The sequence below is a fragment of the Eschrichtius robustus genome, chromosome 3 (genome assembly GCF_028021215.1).
Source record: "Eschrichtius robustus isolate mEscRob2 chromosome 3, mEscRob2.pri, whole genome shotgun sequence".
Taxonomy (NCBI): Eukaryota; Metazoa; Chordata; class Mammalia; order Artiodactyla; family Eschrichtiidae; genus Eschrichtius; species Eschrichtius robustus.
This window is the reverse complement of record NC_090826.1, coordinates 108,570,438-108,593,829: the sequence shown is the minus strand read 5'-3', so window position 1 is coordinate 108,593,829 and position 23,392 is coordinate 108,570,438. Positions and strand designations below refer to the sequence as shown.

The following is a 23,392-nucleotide window of genomic DNA, read 5'->3' as shown; positions in this document are numbered from 1 at the left end:
TATTTTTAGACTCAAATCTTTAGAAAGGGCCAATATAAGATATGTATTAGAGGACCAATACCTTTACCTGAACCTCAGCCACAACTTCCTGTTCATCAGCTTCAGCTAATGACTTCACATCACTCTTGCTGATCACATTACTGAAATCTGAAACAGACATATAAGTTGTGGTTGACTCAGAGGAGATCATCTCTGCTGCAATTAGACATAAATGGGCCTGACAGTTAAAGTCTAATGACTAAGTGAAATTTAGTATACATTGTGGTATACGTCAAACACCTTCACATTGGAATGAACAGCACAAATACGTTTAAATCTGTAAATTCATAATACTTAAAAAAAAAAAAAAAAAGGGAACCACCATTGTAGGCATTGGAGGATGCTAGGGAACCAAATCATTATATTGAAAATAGCAAATACTGGGAAAGAAGTAAGCTTTTATCCTTTTATATGCAAACTGTACCACCAGATAACCAAACGGTAGATGAGGGGAAACTCCTCTTTTAAGAAATTTTCCAGCTAAAAAGCAAAGAAGGAATGATAATGATAGAATTAAAACACCATCATTTTGGGACTTCCCTGTTGGCACAGTGGTTAAGAATCCGCCTGCCAATGCAGGGGACACGGGTTCGAGCCCTGCTCCGGGAAGATCCCACATGCCATGGAGCAACTAAGCTCGTGCGCCAAAACTACTGAGCCTGCACTCTAGAGCCCGCGAGTGACAACTACTGAAGCCCACGCGCCACAACTACTGAAGCCCATGTGCCTAGAGCCGGTGCTCAGCAACAAGAGAAGCCACCGCAATGAGAAGCCCGCGTACCGCAACGAAGAGAAGCCCCTGCTCGCCGCAACTAGGGAAAACCCACGCACAGCAACGAAGACCCAACACAGCCAAAAATAAATAAATTAAATAAATAAATTTATAAAAAACAAAACAAAACAAAACACCATCATTTTTTTCAACCCCTAATGAATCAATGGATGGAACTAGGCATTGGGCATTGACCTCTGCTAGTATCATAGTAAGAGACAATCAGTGGAAGCACACAACACTACCTATGAAATAGTCTCGTCAAAAAGAAATCAAATCTGAATCTAATTAAGCCTCTGTATCCAAGTACCAATTTACAAGAACTAGAGGACAGAGGGAACATTTTAAATTGCAAAGAACATGTTAAAATACCCCATGCAGACGCAATCAGCAAGATCCAGGCTGTGGGAAACTTTAATAGAACAATGTAGTTTCTTCAATAAATAGACTGCATGGGGGTTGGGGTAGAGAGAGGACTTACAGAAGATTAAAGAAACTTAAACAACATATCAACCAATAGCAATGTGTGGACCTTACTATGATCCTGATTCAAACAAACAGTGGTGAAAAAAAAACGCATGAAAGAATTTGAAATTTGAACACTGAATGAATATTTGAATAAATAGGATTTTTTTTCATTATTTGGATATAATAATGGTACTTTTTAAAACAAGTCCTTATCATTTAGAGATGCACATGGAAATATTTATGGATGAAATCATGTGATGTCTTAGATTATCTTCAATATAATATTGATGGGGGAGTAGATAGCAGTATAGCTAAAACAAGATTGGCTACAGTACGATAATTGTAGAAACTGGGTGATGGGTACATTGGGATTTATTAGACTATTCTATTTTTACATATTTGAAAACTTCCATAATAAAGAAGTTTTTTTTAAATAAAGGAAGGGAGGAGCCTGTTATACAAGAATATACAAAAATAGAATTATTAAAAAATGACATGAGCAGAAGGCCAGTTTTGTGCTAATTAATAGAAATTGTGCTGAAAGTCTGTAAAGAATAAAATCACCATATATAAACTCATTTTAGTTTATTTCAATCAAATAAAACTGTGAAATTGATTGCTCCACCCAAGACATTTCAACAGTCCATTTTTCCTAGGCTTTAGTGCTAACTACTTTAACATATATAATTTTTTTTGACTTCATAGATTTACAGCCCAAATCAAACAAACTTTACAACCAGAAGAGTAAATATTAGACTTATTATTGGTTATTAAGCTCAACCACTGCATCAAATAACTCTTTTCAGAGGAAAAGGGAGTCTTTCATCTCATGATCTATTCAATTTTTAGCTAAGAGACTCAGCAAAACAGTAATTCTGTTAGATGTCCAGATAAATTTGACAGCATGGGGAATCAATCTCTCTCTCTCTATAAATATATGTGTGTGTATGTGTGTCTACGTGTGTCATTGAATACAAAAGTTTTTATACTTTCCTATCCTCAGTACCTAGCTTGTAATCAGACTTAAAAAATACTGGAATGACTACACACCTAGCAGGATGGCTAAAATGAAAAACAGGGACAACACTAAATGCTTGTGAGGATACAAAGAAATTAGATCACCTGTACACTGCTAATGGAAATGTAAAATGGCATAGTCATGCCAGAAAACATTTAGCAGTTTCTTAAAACACTAAACATGCAACTACCATATGACCCAGCAATTGCTCCCTGGGTATTATTTATTACAGAGAAATAAAGACTTATGTTCACACAAAAACCTATACACAAATATTTATAACAACTTTATTTGTATTAGCCCAAACTAGAAACAACTCAGATGTCCTTCAACAGGTGAACAGTTAAACAAATTGTGGTACATCCATACCATGGAATACTACTCAGTAATTTAAAAAAAAAAAAAAAAGGACTTCCCTGGTGGCGCAGTGGTTAAGAATCTGCCTGCCAATGCAGGGGACACAGGTTCGAGCCCTGGTCCGGGAAGATCCCACATGCCGCGGAGCAATTAAGCCTGTGCACCACAACTAATGAGCCTGTGCTCTAGAGCCCGTGAGCCACAACTACTGAGCCCGCATGCCACAACTACTTAAGCCCATGCACCTAGAGCCCATGCTCTGCAACAAGAGAAGCCACCGCAATGAGAAGCCTGCACACCGCAATGAAGAGTAGCCCCCGCTTGCAGCAACTAGAGGAAGCCCGTGCGCAGCAACAAAGACCCAATGCAGCCAAAGATAAAATCAAACAAATTTAAAAAAATAAAATAAAATAAAAAAAGAAAAAAAAAAACCTTAATTGAAAAAGAAAACCCATGATTATTAGCCAAAAATAAAACAATTACAAAAACAAAAGTAGGATGACAGAAAAGAATAAAATTGCCTGTTTTTACCTCCTGGGGTTGTTTTAAGGGCTGAATAAAATATGAGAGAGTTCTTATAAACTACAGTGTCTTATCACAAATGTTAACTTTTTGTACCATTATTAAATTGTAGTATATGCGGAAGAAAGTATATATCTTAGACCATAGTTTAAGCCCTAAAACTCCAAAGCCTTCAAGTAAACAATACAAATGCTATGAAGATCAATAATGACATCTAGAGGAGAAAAGATGTAACTTCCAAAGCAGAATGTATTACATTAAAAAAATCCATATAAATTGTATAGTAACCACAAACCCAGTTTATTTCCAGGCCTCCACCCCCTTTCCCCTCCCCAAAAGTTATGCAAATAGGAGATATCTACCTGATGACTTGTACTTTCAAGTATTACATAAAGTTGCAAAGAGAAGTAGACTGTTTTCATCTGGTATGTAAAGTAAATCTCTGCTTTTCCAACAAACTCAAGTATATCCTCCCTCCAAATAAATCAGCTTCTATGCCTCAGTTCATAAGAGTGTAAAATAGAAATAAGTATACATACTTTTTTGGCAAAGGTGGAATGTGAAAGTTGACTACTTATAACTTTTGACTTATAAAGAAACTTGAAGGGCAAAGTAAAACTTAAAAAAAAATTTGTTTTTAACCTAAGCAGTCTATGATGAGTGGAAATCACATTTAGCTCTCAGAAACAGAATGTTGGTCCAACACTTTTAATACTTTGAAAGGACAAAAAAACTCACCAGACTCTTACAGTGATGGATTCAATTAACTTACTGATGATATGAAGTACCCAACAGAACATATTAGCTAGGATTTAGTTACATGATTGAACAGGTGAAATAACATACTTACAAATAAAATATATACTGTATTTGGGTCTTCGGAGCTCCTGAATCAGATAATCCACATTCTCCTAGAAAAGAACAAACAAACAAAATATGAGAACTGCTTAAGTGAAAAAGTAATAAATACATATCATCCACTGATTTATTTAAGTATTTACTGAGTGCCCACTGTGTGCTGAGGTCTAGATTAAGTGTGTGTATGTTGGGAGGGGTGAGGGCTGGGGATAAAAAAGAGACACATTAAATATAATGATCAGGAATCATATGTAACATTAAGTAGCTGCATTGCCTTGGCCAAATTAAGATTAAAAAACATAAAGGACATAGATGTTGAAATATAACATAAGATAGATAATAATTCTGCAAATTTGCCTCAAGCTGTTTGCTTATAAATTTTATTCATCTGATCAAAATTCTTATGTGGAACATCAAAATGTGTCTAGTCCTTTAAAAACCAACATTCAAGAGAAAATAGAGGGGCTTCCCCGGTGGCACAGTGGTTGAGAATCCGCCTGCCAATGCAGGGGACATGGGTTCGATCCCTGGTCCGGGAAGATTCCACATGCCGCGGAGCAACTAAGCTCGTGTGTCACAACTACTAAGCCTGTGCTCTAGAGCCCGTGAGCCACAACTACTGAGCCCACGTGCCGCAACTACTGAAGCCCGCACGCCTAGAGCCCGTGCTCCACAATGAGAGAAGCCAGTGCAATGAGAAGCCCGCGCAGTGCAACGAAGAGTAGCCCCCGCTCGCCGCAACTAGAGAAAGCCCGCGCGCAGCAACAAAGACCCAACACAGCCAAAAATAAATAAATAAATAAAATAAATTTAAAAAAAAAAAAAGAGAAAATATAGTTAAATATATTCACTTGGGCTTTTAACTAATTGGGACCAGAGGCTGCAGAACTTCAATATTTGTGAAGTATTTGCAAACAGTAGGCTAAGACCTTTTGTATAATTACATTATTTAAAAATAAAACATGAAATTTAGAACTAAAAAACAGTTGATTTTCAAATGGTCAAAACATAATAATTCCAATTACATACGATCATAATGCAGGTCTTATCTACTTTTGATACTATAACATATGGTTAAATTTCAGTATAAAGTTGATCCCCAAATTATACATGATATAAAATATCATTTTTGAATGTTAAAAAAACATACATTTCCTTACAGAATTAAAAGTAACGTAAGCAATACATATTGCTTGTTAAATGGGAAAAAGACTTTAACAACTGTCATTTAAATTTAAAAAACACATTAAAAATTAACTTTATAATGTAATCTTAAGGAAAAATTGTTTTTAACAACACATTTGAGTTTGAGAGAACATACGTATGGCGCTGAAAGAGCTTCTCTAATAAAAAATGTTAGGAAATGATGGACTGATAATCTCTAAGATCCCTCCCAGAGCCAAAATTTCATGACTAATATGAAGCAATTGGAAACTACTGTATCAAAGAATTAATTGATGTATTAATTAATTCAGGAACTATTTATTGAGTATCCATTATGTGGCAGGCATTGGGGACATAACAGTGTGAAAATATGGACATCATCTCTGCTCTCCTGGAGCTTACTGCTGGTAGGTGAGACATATTAATTAATCACACAAACCATATGAGACTTCAACCACAACAAGTAATAGGGAGAGGAAGATGGTGCTATAAGTGTTTATGAGAGGGGGGTTTGACCTGGTCAGCAAGGCCAGGAAAGATTTGCTTGAGGGAGTGAAAATGTTCCAGGCAAAGAGAAGAACCTGTGCAAAGGTCCTGCAGCATGACAGAATATAGTGAACTGAAAGATTAGTGTGGCTAAGAGCAAAAAGGGGAATGGTTTGAAATGAGGCTATAGAAATAGTAGGAGCTAGACCATACAGGGCCTTGCAGGCCACACTTAATGGAGTTTTGTCTTTATCATAAAAGCAATGAGAAATCATTCAAGGATTTCAAGTGTGGTGACATGGTCAGATTTGTATATTGGAAAGTAGATAATGTACAAGTACTGGAGTTAAGAACATGAATATAAAACAAGAGAATATACAAAATAAGATTGAAATAGTAAAGGATTTTTAAAGCAGGACTCAAGTTAGATTTAGAAGATGATGGATGAAAACTGACAGAAGGCTAAAGAATCTTTAATCAGGGGAAGAGAACAAACAGAGGACAGGAATGAGCATGTAGAGGGATCATAAAAAGGCCTATCTGGCCGCAGTGGAGGAGCAGAGGTAGGACATAGGAGGTTGAATACATAAGGGCAGACCAGACCAGCTAAAGGAGGGCTCTGAGGGCTACTAAATATAAATTTAATCATGGAAGTAAAATTGAGCCATTAAAGGTTCCTGAGCATAGATGTGAATAAAATGATAAAGACTCAAAACACTGATATAAGTATGTAAGATTAAATGGCAATGGTGGCCCTGAACCAAGATGGCGGAGTAGAAGGACGTGCTCTCACTCCCTCTTGTAAGAACACCAAAATCACAACTAGCTGCTGGACAATCATCGACAGGAAGACACTGGAACTCACCAAAAAAGATACCCCACATCCAAAGACAAAGGAGAAGCCACAATGAGATGGTAGGAGGGGCGCAATCACAGTAAAATCAAATCCCATAACTGCTGGGTGGGTGACTCACAGACTGGAGAACACTTAGACCACAGAAGTCCACCCACTGGAGTGAAGGTTCTGAGCTCCACGTCAGGCTTCCCAACCTGGGGGTCCAGCAACAGGAGGAGGAATTCCTAGAGAATCGGACTTTGAAGGCTAGTGGGATTTGATTGCAGGACTTCGACAGGACTGGGGGAAACAGAGACTCCACTCTTGGAGGGCACACACAAAGTAGTGTGCATATCAGGACCCAGGGGAAGGAGCAGTGACCCCAGGGGAGACTGAACCGGACCTACCTGCTAGTGTGGGAGGGTCTCCTGCAGAGGCAGAGGGTGGCTGTGGCTCACCATGGGGGCAAGGACACTGGCAGCAGAAGTTCTGGGAAGTACTCCTTAGCGTGAGCCCTCCCAGAGCCTGTCATTAGCCCCACCAAAGAGCCCAGGTAGGCTCCAGTGTTGGGTTGCCTCAGGCCAAACAACCAACAGGGAGGGAACCCAGCCCCACCCATCAGCAGTCAAGCAGATTAAAGTTTTACTGAGCTCTGCTCACCAGAGCAACAGTCAGCTCTACCCACCACCAGTCCCTCCCATCAGGAAACTTGCACAAGCCTCTTAGATAGCCTCATCCACCAGAGGGCAGACAGCAGAAGCAGAAGTTCTTCTAACTACAATCCTGCAGCCTGTGGAACAAAAACCACATTCACAGAAAGATAGACAAGATGCAAAGGTAGAGGGCTACGTACCAGATGAAGGAACAAGATAAAACCCCAGAAAAACAACTAAATGAAGTGGACATAGGCAACCTTCCAGAAAAAGAATTCAGAATAATGATAGTGAAGATGATCAAGGACCTCAGAAAAGAATGGAGGCAAAGATCAAGAAGATGCAAGAAATGTTTAACAAAGACCTACAAGATTAAAGAACAAACAAACAGAGATGAACAATACAATAACTGAAATGAAAACTATACTAGAAGGAATCAATAGCAGAATAATTGAGGCAGAAGAACGGATAAGTGACCTGGAAGACAGAATGGTGGAATTCACTGCTGCAGAACAGACTAAAGAAAAAAGGATGAAAAGAAATGAAGACAGCCTAAGAGACCTCTGGGACAACATTAAACGCAACAACATTTGCATTACAGGGGTCCCAGAAGGAGAAGAGAGAGAGAAAGGACCCAAGAAAATATTTGAAGAGATTATAGTCGAAAACTTCCCTAACATGGGAAAGGAAATAGCCACCCAAGTCCAGGAAGCACAGAGAGTCCCATACAGGATAAACCCAAGGAGAAACACGCTGAAACACACAGTAATCAAATTGGCAAAAATTAAAGACAAAAAAAAATTATTGAAAGCAGCAAGGGAAAAACAACAAATAACATACAAGGGAACTCCCATAAGGTTAACAGCTGATTTCTCAGCAGAAACACTACAAGCCAGAAGCAAGTGGCATGATATACTTAAAGTGATGAAAAGGAAGAACCTACAACCAAGATTACTCTACCCAGCAAGGATCTCATTCAGATTCGATGGAGAAATCAAAAGCTTTACAGACAAGCAAAAGCTAAGAGAATTCAGCACCACCAAACCAGCTCTACAACAAATGCTAAAGGAACTTCTCTCAGCAGGAAATACAAGAGAAGAAAAGGACCTACAAAAACAAACCCAAAACAATTAAGAAGATGGTCATAGGAACATACATATCGATAATTACCTTAAACGTGAATGGATTAAACGCTCCAACCAAAAGACACAGGCTTGCTGAATGGATACAAAAACAAGACTCATATATATGCTGTCTATAATAGACCCACTTCAGACCTAGGGACACATACAGATTGAAAGTGAGGGGATGGAAAAAGATATTCCATGCAAATGGAAACCAAAAGAAAGCTCGAGTAGCAATACTCATATCAGATAAAATAGACTTTAAAATAAAGAATGTTACAAGAGACAAGGAAGGACACTACATAATGATCCAGGGATCAATCCAAGAAGAAGATATAACAATTATAAATATATATGCACCCAACATAGGAGCACCTCAATACATAAGGCAACTGCTAACAGCTATAAAAGAGGAAATGGACAGTAACACAATCATAGTGGGGGACTTTAACACCTCACTTACACCAATGGACAGATCATCCAAAATGAAAATAAATAAGGAAACAGAAGCTTTAAATGACACAATAGACCAGATAGATTTAATTGATATTTATAGGACATTCCATCCAAAAACAGCAGATTACACGTTCTTCTCAAGTGTGCATGGAACATTCTCCAGGATAGATCACATCTTGAGTCACAAATCAAGCCTCAGTAAATTTAAGAAAATTGAAATCATATCAAGCATCTTTTCTGACCACAATGCTATGAGATTAGAAATGAATTACAGGGAAAAAAACGTAAAAAACACAAACACATGGAGGCTAAACAATACGTTACTAAATAACCAAGAGATCACTGAAGAAATCAAAGAGGAAATCAAAAAATACCTAGAGACAAATGACAATGAAAACACGACGACCCAAGACTTGTGGAATGCAGCAAAAGCAGTTCTAAGAGGGAAGTTTATAGCTATACAAGCCTACCTAAAGAAACAAGAAAAATCTGAAGTAAGCAACCTAACCTTACACCTAAAGCAACTAGAGAAAGAAGAAAAAACAAAACCCAAAGTTAGCAGAAGGAAAGAAATCATAAAGATCAGAGTGGAAATAAATGAAATAGAAACAAAGAAAACAATAGCAAAGATCAACAAAACTAAAAGCTGGTTCTTTGAGAAGATAAACAAAATTGATAAGCCATTAGCCAGACTCATCAAGAAAAAGAGAGAGAGGACTCAAATCAATAAAATCAGAAATGAAAAAGGAGAAGTTACAACAGACACCACAGAAATACAAAGCATCCTAAGAGACTACTACAAGCAACTTTTTGCCAATAAAACGGACAACCTGGAAGAAATGGACAAATTCTTAGAAATTTGTCTTCCAGGACTGAACCAGGAAGAAACAGAAAATATGAACAGACCAATCACGAGTAATGAAATTGAAACTGTGATTAAAAATCTTCCAACAAACAAAAGTCCAGGACCAGATGGCTTCACAGGTGAATTCTATCAAACATTTAGAGAAGAGCTAACACCTATCCTTCTCAAACTCTTCCATAAAATTGCAGAGGAAGGAACACTCCCAAACTCATTCTATGAGGCCACCATCACCCTGATACCAAAACCAGAGAAAGATACTACAAAAAAAGAAAATTACAGACCAATATCACTGATGAATATAGTTGCAAAAATCCTCAACAAAATACTAGCAAACAGAATCCAACAACACATTAAAAGAATCATACACCATGATCAAGTGGGATTTATCCCAGGGATGCAAGGATTCTTCAATATACGCAAATCAATCAATGTGATACACCATATTAACAAATTGAAGAAGAAAAACCATATGATCATCTCAATAGATGCAGAAAAAGCTTTTGACAAAATTCAACACCCATTTCTGATAAAAACTCTCCAGAAAGTGGGCATAGAGGGAACCTACCTCAACATAATAAAGGCCATATATGACAAACCCACAGCAAACATCATTCTCAATGGTGAAAAACTGAAAGCATTTCCTCTAAGATCAGGAACGAGACAAGGATGTCCACTCTCACCACTATTATTCAACGTAGTTCTGGAAGTCCTAGCCACGGCAATCAGAGAAGAAAAAGAAATAAAAGGAATACAGATTGGAAAAGAAGAAGTAAAACTGTCACTGTTTGCAGATGACATGATACTATACATAGAGAATCCTAAAACTGCCACCAGAAAACTGCTAGAGCTAATTAATGAATACGGTAAAGTTGCAGGATACAAAATTAATGCACAGAAATCTCTTGCATTCCTATACATTAATGATGAAAAATCTGAAAGAGAAATTATGGAAACACTCCCATTTACCATTGCAACAAAACGAATAAAATACCTAGGAATAAACCTGCCTAGGGAGACAAAAGACCTGTATGCAGAAAACTATAAGACACTGATGAAAGAAATTAAAGATGATACCAACAGATGGAGAGATATACCATGTTCTTGGATTGGAAGAATCAACATTGTGAAAATGACTATACTACCCAAAGCAATCTACAGATTCAATGCAATCCCTATCAAATTACCAATGGCATTTTTTACGGAGCTAGAACAAATCATCTTAAAATTTGTATGAAGACACAAAAGACCCCGAATAGCCAAAGCAGTCTTGAGGGAAAAAAACGGAGGTGGAGGAATCAGACTCCCTGACTTCAGACTATACTACAAAGCTACAGTAATCAAGACAATATGGTACTGGCACCAAAACAGAAACATAGATCAATGGAACAAGATAGAAAGCCCAGAGATTAACCCATGCACCTATGGTCAACTAATCTATGACAAAGGAGGCAAAGATATACAATGGAGAAAAGACAGTCTCTTCAATAAGTGGTGCTGGGAAAACTAGACAGCTACATGTAAAAGAATGAAATTAGAATACTCCCTAACACCATACACAAAAATAAACTCAAAATGGATTAGAGACCTAAATGTAAGACTGGACACTATAAAACTCTTAGAGGAAAACATAGGAAGAACACTCTTTGACATAAATCACAGCAAGATCTTTTTTGATCCACCTCCTAGAGTAATGGAAATAAAAACAAAAATAAACAAATGGGACCTAATGAAACTTCAAAGCTTTTGCACAGCAAAGGAAACCGTAAACAAGACGAAAAGACAACCCTCAGAAAGGGAGAAAATATTTGTAAACGAAATCAACGGACAAAGGATTAATCTCCAAAATATATAAACAGCTCATTCAGCTCAATATTAAAGAAACAAACACCCCAATCCAAAAATGGGCAGAAGACCTAAATAGACATTTCTCCAAAGAAGACATACAGATGGCCAAGAAGCACATGAAAAGCTGCTCAACATCACTAATTATTAGAGAAATGCAAATCAAAACTACAATGAGGTATCACCTCACACCAGTTAGAATGGGCATCATCAGAAAATCTACAAACAACAAATGCTGGAGAGGGTGTGGAGAAAAGGGAACCCTCTTGCACTGTTGGTGGGAATGTAAATTGATACAGCCACTATGGAGAACAATATGGAGGTTCCTTAAAAAGCTAAAAATAGAATTACCATATGACCCAGCAATCCCACTACTGGGCATATACCCAGAGAAAACCGTAATTCAAAAAGACACATGCACCCCAATGTTCATTGCAGCACTATTTACAATAGCCAGGTCGTGGAAGCAACCTAAATGCCCATCGACAGATGAATGGATAAAGAAGATGTGGTACATATATACAATGGCATATTACTCAGCCATGCAAAGTAACAAAATTGGGTCATTTGTTGAGACGTGGATGGATCTAGAGACTGTCATACAGAGTGAAGTAAGTCAGAAAGAGAAAAACAAATATCATATATTAACGCATATATGTGGAAGCTAGAAAAATGGTACAGATGAACCGGTTTGCATGGCAGAAATGGAGACACAGATGTAGAGAACAAACGTATGGACACCAAGGGGGGAAAGCCATGGGGGGTGGTGGTGGTGGTGTGATGAATTGGGCGATTGGGATTGACATGTATACACTGATGTGTATAAAATTGATGACTAATAAGAACCTGCTGTATAAAAAAATAATTAAAATAAAATTCAAAAATTAAAAATAAATAAATAAATAAATGGCAATGGTGTTCAGTGTGATAGGTATGGAGGTTAATCCAGGAATAAAGTGATGTGGGTCTCTGTTAGTATAGTTAGTGGCTTCGGAAGTAGCTGAGAACCTTAAAGGCATCTTGAAGGAAAAACTGGCTGTAAGCAGTGACTGAGATGTGGAAAGGAGGAGAGTCATGGTTATAACTCTGATAAACCAGGATAATTATGATGCCAGATGATGATAATATAAATTTATTTTGCCTTAATAATACTTCCAGATCATAGTGTGCTGTATTTGCCTAGGCAGACGGCAGCTGTTTATGTAGTACCTTTGTAGGTCGAAGAAAACAAATTGCTTTCAGGTGTTTCATGATCTCTCGATTTTGAGAATCAATGCGTTCAAAAAGGTACACTTCCTTCTGGAGAATTTCCGATTGTGTGTATACCATACTCACTATGCCGGTCTGTAAAGAAAAAGAATTAACTAATATTATGCTAGTCCAGAATAATAAGAACAAGCAGCCATACCTAAGCCTTAAAATTTTTTTTTCATTAATACTACTTAGTTGGATAACTTAAATACTAACATATGTAATAACATTTACTGAGCATCTAAAATAATAAGTAATGTACCACAATGAAACGCTCTCTCTGAACACGGACAACCCATAAATTTCCAAATAAAAAATTTCCCATCACTTTAAAGAGTTCTTTTTTTAAATTTTGTAACCAATAAATAATAACCTGTCACCTCAGTTTGAGCCCTAACAGCTTTCCTTTAAAAACATAATGCTGAGTGGAAATAACAGGACCATCCCAAAGTCCTCCAAGTGCGCTGTCTTATATATTATTTCTTGGCAGAGGCATTTAGAAAACGATTTCTGATTTCAATAAATTGTTCTGGGTACAAGAACCTCTGGCAGTGGTTAGAGCCATTCAGACTGAAATCCTTCTAGGCAAGCTTTATACAACCTTTCAGTTCCACACTGAACTGACCCTCACTTATAAATCTTTAATTAAATACTAAATCCTACAGTGGAATGGGACCAGCTATTCCAAGGGAGGAGGGTTCCCTCACAAACACTGAGCAAAAGCAAACTCACCGTCTCTTTATCCATGAGAAGTACTTTCATGCCCGGTCCGCTGTCCTCTATCATTTTGGAAATGTACTGCTTCACAGCAAAAACCACGTTCATGGTGGCGAATTGACAGGTTAGCCCTATAGCTCTTCCCGCCCCCCGTTTTTCTTGCTAAATTAACCCCCGGCCTCTTGGCCGGATCTCAACAGCTTCCTCCCCGCCCGGCTTTGGCTTCCGGAAGTCCGGTCAGCTGTGGTCTTGGGAGTTGTAGTTCAGCTACGCGGTTCGGACATACAGCCTCCCGGCTGCATGGAAGAATTCGGCTGAGACACCCTAGGCCGCCACGCCCGGACTTGATTCTCGACCCACCTCCAGCCCGGAGGTGTTTGAGGCCCGGACGCTCAGATCTCTCCCGGCCCTTGGCCCGGGGTCCGGGCCGCGGCCTGACGCCCCTCCTGCTGGCTTGGGGAGAGGGTGGCGCCTCGCGGTGTGGAGGAACTTGGCATAATGCTGGCTCGGAGGCAAGAACAGCAGAGCTTGGCCGTGGTCGCTATTTGCCATTAACGCTTTCTTGGGTGGCAGTGAAGGATGGAGGGAAGGGAGGTGGCTTTATGTTCCCGGCAGATGCTAGGGACTCGGAGGGACGGCATTTGGTAAATCTCACGAGGTATTTGCTAAATAGTGGCCGAGATTCGTCTTCCCCGGCATATTTGTGTCATTAACAAGGCGAGGACACTGCACAGCAAGGTGAGGCCCGAATTGCTTTTCCGAAGACTGAGGGGCATCGGAAATTGAACAAATACTTATTGAACGAATAAACAGAGGGAACGCCCTTTAGGAATGTTCTGGGAGAGGCCTCGGATCTCCCAGGAGGGCCTGGAGGTGGGGTCTGCCGCCGAACTCGCAGGCCGTGGGTCCAGCGGAGCCCGGAACCACCCAGTTTTCGGCTCCCTGGGCGTTTGGATTCCGTGGGCTTCAACTCTCCCGGGGTGCTGGGGACTTGAGATGCTTAAACAGCGGCAGCAGAAGAGTTAACAGGGTCAAAAATGGGTAGGGGGCATGTATTCGGTGGGGCTAAAGCAAAGTAGCGCGGGGATTTTAAGGAAAAACTCAAAATTTTAATTTAAGAAACGACAAAAACTTAGCAACAAAATGAATCTTAAAGCCATCAACTTCCACATGTCTGCATTTGTGTTTCTAACCCGCAGGTCTTCTCTCCATCATGCCATTTCTCGAAAAGGATGGTAAATGTCAGTTTTCTGCACCTTTGCCTTGGGGAATTGTAAAATCAGGAAGACAACAAGAAACAACTGCAAGAAATCAGTGATTTTAATTGCTTGTAAATACTTCTACCCAAAAAATGACCAGTGTTTGTTGTGTTCACAGTTTAATCAATAGGTTCAGCATTACCAAATCAATTTTCTTTCATTACATTGTATGAAGTTTACACTTAAAACTAGACCCAGAGCACGTCAACAGGAATCGGGCTGTTAAGATTACTTTATAAAACTTTGTATACAATTTTCAAATCCTTTAAGGGAGATCAGAAACCACTTGAAATACCATAGGTTTTTGTCACCTCTGAAATTGTGAAAATGTGTTTATTTTCTTTCCTTTTCAATTTTTCTACCACATAAATAAAACTTTCCTTTGGGCATTTTTTTCTATTTTTGAGATATATTTTGCAAGAAAAGTTATATTAAAATGAAAATGAATCTTTAAATGGATACAAATGAGAAAAATCTAATGTTATCTGAAAATTCTATTCTTATTAATTTAAAATGTTTAAAAAAATTTTTAGTACATTAAATATTTTCTTTAAAGTATATTACAATTTAAAATATAGAAAACAGCAAACCAATGCTAATGAAAAATTAAGTAACTGCAAATCCTGTAAGTTACCAATATTTGAAAATTAATTTCCACTCGTGTCATTTGGTTTTTGTTTTTTCTTACCTATAATTTGGATTTCAGTATAGTATAAGGTTGTTTTCCATTTTATGCATTTTTTAGAAAGAACAAGGAGAGAGAGGCTTGTCTATGAACTTTGTGCTTTTTTTAGACAATTGTCAATCTGTAAGTAATACATGGAAACTGCATCCTTTTAAGTATTTATATTTGGACAATTATAACATTTTAGAGGAGTAGGAAAAATGCCTATTTTGACAAGACTTACTGACTCATTCTGTTGCCCATGAAATTCCACTGATGTCAGTGGCAGTGTTATTTTACACGTGGGTAAGATACAATGTTGAATAGAATGTAAACATTTTGTACAGAATATTTATTATATATTTAATGGATTCTCTGATGGTCCTGAAGTTTGGCAGCCCATTTCCTTTCTGAAGAAAACTAAAAAAGCCATTTTAAATGTCTCCAGATTAAGAACTTCTTTTGTATTCCCATACCTCTAAAAATAGGACTGAAACCAATGATCAAGTCCAAACTCTTGCTCTGTGACTCATCCAGGATAAACCCAGTGACTTGTTTTGTTGTGGGCAAGACAGCAAATCCAGAAGCCAATATGAAGCACCTTACTTATTTTTTAAAAAATCAAGGGTGTAAATAAACTGTAATAATAAGAAATATTTTTAATAATAGAAACTTCAAATTTAAAAAATAAATACTTCAAATATAAATGATTACATTAATTCTAAACTTTCTAATGCAGTTACTTGAAGTTTTTTTTACTAGGTTCAAGGAATCAGTGCTTTAAGGGTGGAAAACAGGAAGTTAAAAATTATGGTGTTTATATCCGTACATTTTGTTTAGACTTGTGAAGATGTGTGTAAATGAAGTAATCAAGAATGATTACCTGAATAATGACATGTGCTTCAGCTTCTTACAAAGTGTGTACTATTTAGAGGTTTAACTGTCCATTTTATATTTAATCAAAATCATGTTTCTCCTCCATAAGAACTCAAAGTTTGATATAAAACAAAGGATATGTAAATAAGTTCAGTATAATTATACTAACAATATGGCCAACTCTTAATTATCTTAGATTATTAATTATTTACCATTCTCCTTGTTGCTGTGTGTTAACATAGCCCTGCATAGGAGGGAAGTGAAGATGAAAGTCAATGAAACTCAAATTAATTAGATTTTCTGCTTGTTAGCAATTGGAAAAATATTTAGAAAAAGAATGACAGTATTGCTTGTGTCAGACAACCCATCCTTATGCAGTGTTTTTAACCTTTCTAGCCATTTACTCATCTGAGAAGTGGTGGTAATATAATCTACCTTATGAAATTGTGAGAATTTAATGAAATAATGTGCAAGAAAAAAGTGTGCCTGGTACATAGTAAAGGCTCAATAAATATCAGCTTTAATTATTTGAAATCAAAAGGTACACATACCTTTTATTTTTTTACATATGGCATATTTCAGTTTCCTTTGTCAATAATATTTAAAAATAGAATGGATTTCAGAATTTGTAAACTATAGCTTCCAAATATAATTTCCATAATAACTGTATCTTGCATTACTATACGATAATAGAAATATTAATGGGAATATTTGGCCTGCTCCATCATAATTTCTTTAAAGCATACAGTTTTCACGAAGACAAAACTTAGGAAAAATGCTTCAAGTGATTTCAGAGACTTAGTGCCTACCCAGCCTCAAATCAAACAGAATTTGTTAAGTTTTTGTCACAGTTGGTAATTTAGTACCAAACTTTATGGTAGCAAAAACACTGAAGAGCTTTAAATCATTAAGTAAAAATTATTTGCATGGAGGGTTCTGTCTGTACATTCAGTAATTACAGTGATTCCACCTTTCTGGTGGTGATGTTAACTTTGATCACTTTATTTAGGTTGTGTCTGCTGGGTTTCTCCACCGTAAATTTACTATTTTTCTCCTTATAATTAATAAATATCATATGGAGAGATGCCGTGGTGAGTTGCAAATATCCTATTCTCATCATACACCTGTTACTTTTAACTGGAATCCGTTGATGGTTCTTCCTTGCAACAGTTGGTGTTTACTGAATGATAATTATTTTCCTCATTCCTTCTATAGTTATTATTTGGAATTCTTCTGTAAAAAAGTGATCCTTTTCCCCCATTTATTTATACAATCATTTATGTCAGACTCATGGATATTTAAGAAAATTGTCACTTTTAAGTAATAGAAAGGTATAGATAGAGGTTGAGAGTGCAGACTCTGGAATCAGGCAGCCTGGATTTGATTCTGCTGTGTGCTAGTTGCAGGACATTGGTAAGTTACATAAGCGATTAGTGACTCAGTTTCCCCATTTGTAAATGGAGAAAATAGCACCTATATCAGGTTAATGTGAGAATTGAGATAATACATGTAGTCCTTAGCCTAGCTTTAACTATTTTTTCTTAGTGAATATTTTGTACTGTGCTTAGTTTTGCTATTTATGTTTCCCCACCTACAAACTGAATAAATTTTTTGTTATGTGCTTGCCCCCCCGAGAAATTATTAAAATTCACAAAATAAATTTTAAAGTGCTTTGTAATGTTAAGGAGATGCATAAGTTCTTATTTCTAAAAAGAAAAAAAAAGATTGAACTAGAAGTTGCTAAGATCCCTTTTATGATCATGATTCTGTTCTTGGGCTGCTTTTATGTTAGAAATGTAGCTGATCATGAAACACAATGAAATTATTTTCAACATTTTAGATATTTGAAGAGAATAGGCAAGGCATATGAAGTAAGTGCCAGAAAATGCATGTTCTTATGAATCCTAAATTTCGGTAGTGGTAAAGGAGTCTTAACTATATTTTTTATACTGAAATAATTCCTTTAGAAATGGCTAATTATTGATTTAATCAAGCACTTGATCAGTATCACTTATTTTTCTTCACTAGAAAGAATAATGTTGAAAAAAATGAGATACAAAATATTTTGTTTACGCATCTTTCCATTTGAAGCAAGTGAAATTTAATGTAGGATGCTGTTATTTAAGATTTCTCTTAATATTAATAAATAAAAACAACCACCTTTTACTGAGCTTTTACTATATGCTGAGTCCTTTGCAAATATCTCAGTTAATGTGTGCAACTTTCCTTTGAGGTGAGTATTATCTCCATATTACAGATAAACTGAGGTTCAGAGAAGTTGAATAACTTTCCTGAGGTAACACAGAAAGCAGCACTGAGAGAAGCATATCTTTTTCAGTGGACATCTTACCCTATATTTCTTTGTTCACATCCTTATTAAGAAAGGAGATTGCCATTTCTTTGAGAATAGAGAATTTTTTCCCCATCCTTTTCACCGAGTGCAGTGTCCTGTACACAGAGATGCCCAATAAATATTTAACATTGGTGATACTCATTACTGGGCAAACGGCTACAATGGCATGTTAATAAAGTATAGAGTTTTACATGGACAGAACAAACAAAGAGATCAATATACTTATGTAGGTGATCCATGCCAACAATTTTATTGAATGATGTGGAATAAATTCTGGGGAAAATAACATGGGTTTTCTTTCCAATTCCCAGGTAAATTATAGGGATGTAAGACCTGACCATTCTGGTACTCTTGTAACAATGACATTGTCTTTTCTGACAATATGTTAGCAGTGATTAAAGAGAAGATTAATTTCATAGACTTGTTTTTTTTTTTTCATAGACTTGTTAAGAATTTACTTGAAAAGCATCAGCTTTAAAAAAGTAATTTAGCGTTGAACTTTTTCTGCACCCAGACAGAGGGCGCCCTTGGACCACTAAGAAGGTATCAATAATTTACAGGATCTTTGCTTCTTCCACTTACAATGGGGTTACATCCCAATAAACCCCATTGTAAGTTGAAAATATCATAAGTTGAAAATGCATTGACTATACCTAACTTACCAAACTTCATAACTTAGCCTAGCCTCCTTTAAATGTACTCAGAACACTTAACATTAGCCTATAGTGGGGCAAAATTATCAATCACAAAGCCTATTTTATAATAAAGTGTTGAATATCACACACACACAAAAAAAACTTACAAGATCTTTGTAACATTGGGTGCTGGTTCACCAAGTAATGGTTACAGGAATGAGGGAAAAATGCATTGTTTTGGCCAAAATAGATCACAAAATGCTTTAATGTTGAGTATAATCTGTTTTGGTTTTAAATCTTATCGAACTGTTACATGAATTCACTGCTTTATAATTTTTTCATTTCTTGAAGAACTAGATAAAGGTAATAGCTACCAGGTTCAAATCAACAGGCATTCTGTTTGGGAGATTATTTTAATAAACATAAAGTCTAAAATTTGAAGGGTGGGAATCTGATTATAACTTCTATTCATGTCTGACTGCAGTTGACAGTAGATCTGTCAACATGAATATGTATGTTTTAGGCCATGTGCTGAGTACTTTCCATGCAACTAAATACAGCATGTGATCCTTTTTTTTTTTTTTTTGCCACATGGCTTGCAGGATGTTAGTTCCCCAACCGGAGATTGAACCTGGGCCCTCGGCAGTGAAAGTGCAGAGTCCTACCCCTGGATTGCCAGGGAATTCCCTGTTAACTTCTTTTTAAAAATGAGAAGATTGAAGCTTAGAGAGATTAAGAAGATTTCTGCTAAAAAGTGACGGAACTGGGATATGAACCTGGGAGATGTGAACACCAGAATTCATGTTTATACCAGAAAACTATACTGCAAATGACAGTTTCCTCTGTTCATGGCAGGAAATATGCAATTAATTGTGAAATTGGTTTTTTTCCAGTTATTGTTGAAAGACTACAGCAACATCCATGCTCACCACAACTTAATTTAGGCATAATATTGGGAAATTAGACTTCTAATTTCCTGGTGATGTAGTAATTTAAACTCAGATGCTATAGAACTCCTGGTCAAGGAACACTCAAGTTTAGAGAGTACCATGATAGAATGAAAAGAGTAATGAATATGGAGCCAAGTAATCTGATTTATAGCATGTTTCACTACTAATATTTAGATGAGTTTCAGAGATGATTTAAGCTCACTAGACCTCTGTCTTTCAAATGAAGGAAACGGATTAGAAAACCTCAGTTCATAAATCTTTGAGTTTTATATTTTGCATATGGAAATCATTGTTTTATATCTTCATATTATACATGTTATTCAATTTCTGGGAGCAGTATATTAATAGAAATCTAACAGTGTCATGCGTCTGCTTTAGCACTGGTGTGGAGCCCCCAGAATAGTTCTACATAGGCATCTAGTTCTCAACACTGGTTACTAGAGGATTTGTGGAGGGTATTTATTCTATCAACAAGCATTGAACACCTACTATGTACTAGCCATGGAAGTACAGTCATTTGTCTTTGATGTTTCTTAGGACATGCTGTCATTTTCTTTCTTTGCATAGGTTCCTGGGGATAGCTTGTGCTTGCTTTCTTAAATTTTGGTTAAAGCATTTCCTTAAGTGTGGGAAGAAGAAGGATGTATCTCCCTTCTTAAACTCCTGGAGGGAGGTGTGAATTTTATCAACTTTTTGAAGAAAGACTGTGTAAATGTAAGGGCAGAGTATCTCTATTAATATTCTTTTGCTTTCTCCTGCAGAATATTTAGGAACTATTTCTTTCTGGAAGTAAAGTAATGGCATCCAGACTTAAGATAGGAAAGCGGTAAAGGGAATGGTGGTCTAATTTTTATGTGACTATTTAATGCTGCTATTTTTAATTGAGTTAAAACATCTAAATTGAATGACACTTAACTTCCTCAAAGTCATTTTTCTGTGTGGTTCTTAGAGAAAATTGTCTGGGTCACCTATATAAGCATCTAGTTCTCAACTCTGGTTACTAGAGGATTTGTAGAGTGTATTCATTCTTTCAAAAATCATTTATTTAATACCTACTATGTGCTAGCTGTGGAAATAAGCATTGCAGGAATTCCCTGGTGGTCCAGTGGTTAGGACTTGGCACTTTCACTGCCCTGGGCTGGGGTTCAATCCCTGGTCGGGGAACTAAGATCCTGCAAGCCATGCAGCTCGGCCAAAAAAAAAAAAAAGAAACAAGCATTAAACAAAACAGACAAAAATTCCTAACCTCATGGAGTTTACAATCTAGTGAGGATAGTCAGACAAAGAAAATAGGTAAAATTTATGGTAATCAGATGGTAATAAATTCTATAGAGAAAAACAAAACAGGTTTAAAGAAGGGAGATGGAGGAGTATTTATAGATTATAGATAAATTATAGATAAATCTATAAATTATAAAATATAAATTATAGATAAATCTATAATTTATTTTAATACTAAGTGTCTCTTTTTTATAAAGTTCACAGTTATAGATAGGGTGGTCAGGGAATCATTCACTGAGAAGTGGGCATTGAGCAAAAACCTCAAGGAGGTGAGAGGAGTAAGCCATGTGTTATCTAAATAAAGAAACTTCCAGGTATCAATCAACCATACTCCAATAAAAAAAAATTTTTTTTTAAGATATTTTCACTGGGTACAGAATTCTAAAAAAAAGAAAAGAAAGAAAGAAAAGAAACTTCCAGGTAAAAGGAAGAACAATTGCAAAACCCCTGAGGTGAGAGTCACCTGTTCATAAAAGAGCAAAGTGGCCAGTGTAGCTGGAATTGAGGCCGGGAGCGGGAAAGACAGATAATGGGAAACCGTTTGTGTAGGACCCTTTTGTGAGAGCTTTGACTTTTATTTTGAATGAGATGAGAAGTCACTGGGGAGCTTTAAGGAGTGGATCAATCCAGCTGCTGGGTTGCGAGTAAACTGCAGAGAGCAAAGGCAACAAGCAGGGAGACTAGTTAGCAGCATTTACAATGATCCAGGTGAGAGGTAGGAGGTCTTAACCAGGAAGACGGAGATGGTGAGGAAGTGGATGGATTCTGGAGAGTGTGACAGAATTAGCTGGTGGTTTGGATGAAGGATATGTGAGACAGAGAGGAGTCCCCGCAAGATACCAGGTTTTATTTAGCCTGAACAACTAGCAGGATGAAGCTGCCATGAACTGAGATGGAGAAGACTGCAGGAAAAGAGGTTTTGTGAGGGAAGACTGCCCCTCCCCCTTCAATTTCACTGTTACTACATCATTCACATGCCACACACCAGGAACTCTACAACAACAGATTTTTAGCTTCTTCCTTTTCCAATCCACCCTGTATGCCATAGGAATTAAGATTAGTTTGTTTAGATTGGGGAAAAGCAAATGCTGGATCAATAGCTAATGCATTTATTTTGTTTCTATAATAAGGATTTGCCTTTGTATTTGTTTTTGAAGTTTTTAATTGTTCAATGAACGCTGAATAGAACTACAAGCAATATAATTATTGCCTCCGCTTTATTAGAGATGGTTTATAATCATGTTAATTATGTTTTAACTAAAAAAGGATTGCATCTCTTCTTTATAATTGATGTTTATACCTTCTGTAAGATAAATATAAAGCCTGTTGTTCACATTTTAATATTCTTGAGGACTTGCTGTAAGATTGCAGGGAGTTTAAAAGTTGGCAGTGGAGTGGATTTGTATTATTAGTCTGATCTTAATGTTGTAACATACTGATCATGTAAAATATGATCAGTTTTTGTTATATGATATGTTTTTGTTATTTCACATGCAGAACTGTAACAACACAAACTAGAGAAGATGACATAACGTACAAGAAAGCAAGTAAATTACTATCTAATTAAAACATTTAATTCTAATATTAGCAGAGTTCTCTAGAAAATGTTATCTTTCTCAATGCTTTTTTGTCTCCTTTTTCCAAAAACTTCCCTCAACTCTGGAGGGTGACTGTTGAGGAATATTTCTGATTTTAAGAGCTTAGCTTAGTTTAAAAACAAATAAAATGTTATCTTTTTTCAACTAGAACTTGAAATCTGAATCTAACACTTCTTGATACTATTACGATCCCCTTGGCACCGCTGGACAATATTCTGTTTAGGGACCTTGGCTACAACTACTACATAAACATAGTGATATATAATTTATCCATTTTAATACTAAGTGTCTTTTTTTTCTATTAAAGGTGCACAATTGAAGAACCATTTTCACAGATTAATACATCTTG

At 36.7% G+C, this 23,392-nt stretch overlaps 1 protein-coding gene and 1 long non-coding RNA gene across 4 annotated transcripts in view; one reads left to right on the top strand and one right to left on the bottom strand.

Moving 5' to 3' along the window:
* The window catches only part of VPS45 (vacuolar protein sorting 45 homolog), a 74,127-nt gene extending 60,419 nt beyond the window's left edge, over window positions 1-13,708 (bottom strand). For 2 of the 3 annotated variants that reach the window (XM_068540688.1, XM_068540690.1), the window contains exons 1-4: window positions 13,443-13,708; window positions 12,669-12,803; window positions 4,027-4,087; window positions 62-147 (exon numbers count right to left, since the gene is read on the bottom strand). In XM_068540688.1, the coding sequence (XP_068396789.1) occupies window positions 62-147; window positions 4,027-4,087; window positions 12,669-12,803; window positions 13,443-13,535 (375 nt within the window). In that variant the 5' untranslated portion in view covers window positions 13,536-13,708. The remainder of the gene's footprint in view (window positions 1-61; window positions 148-4,026; window positions 4,088-12,668; window positions 12,804-13,442) is intronic. The other variant, XM_068540689.1, reaches the window with a different exon arrangement.
* Window positions 13,685-23,029, top strand: LOC137762605 (uncharacterized). Its single transcript, XR_011073604.1, has 4 exons — window positions 13,685-14,165; window positions 14,627-14,662; window positions 19,021-19,122; window positions 19,817-23,029. It is a non-coding gene; the product is annotated as an uncharacterized lncRNA (long non-coding RNA).
* Window positions 23,030-23,392: the final 363 nt, after the last annotated feature.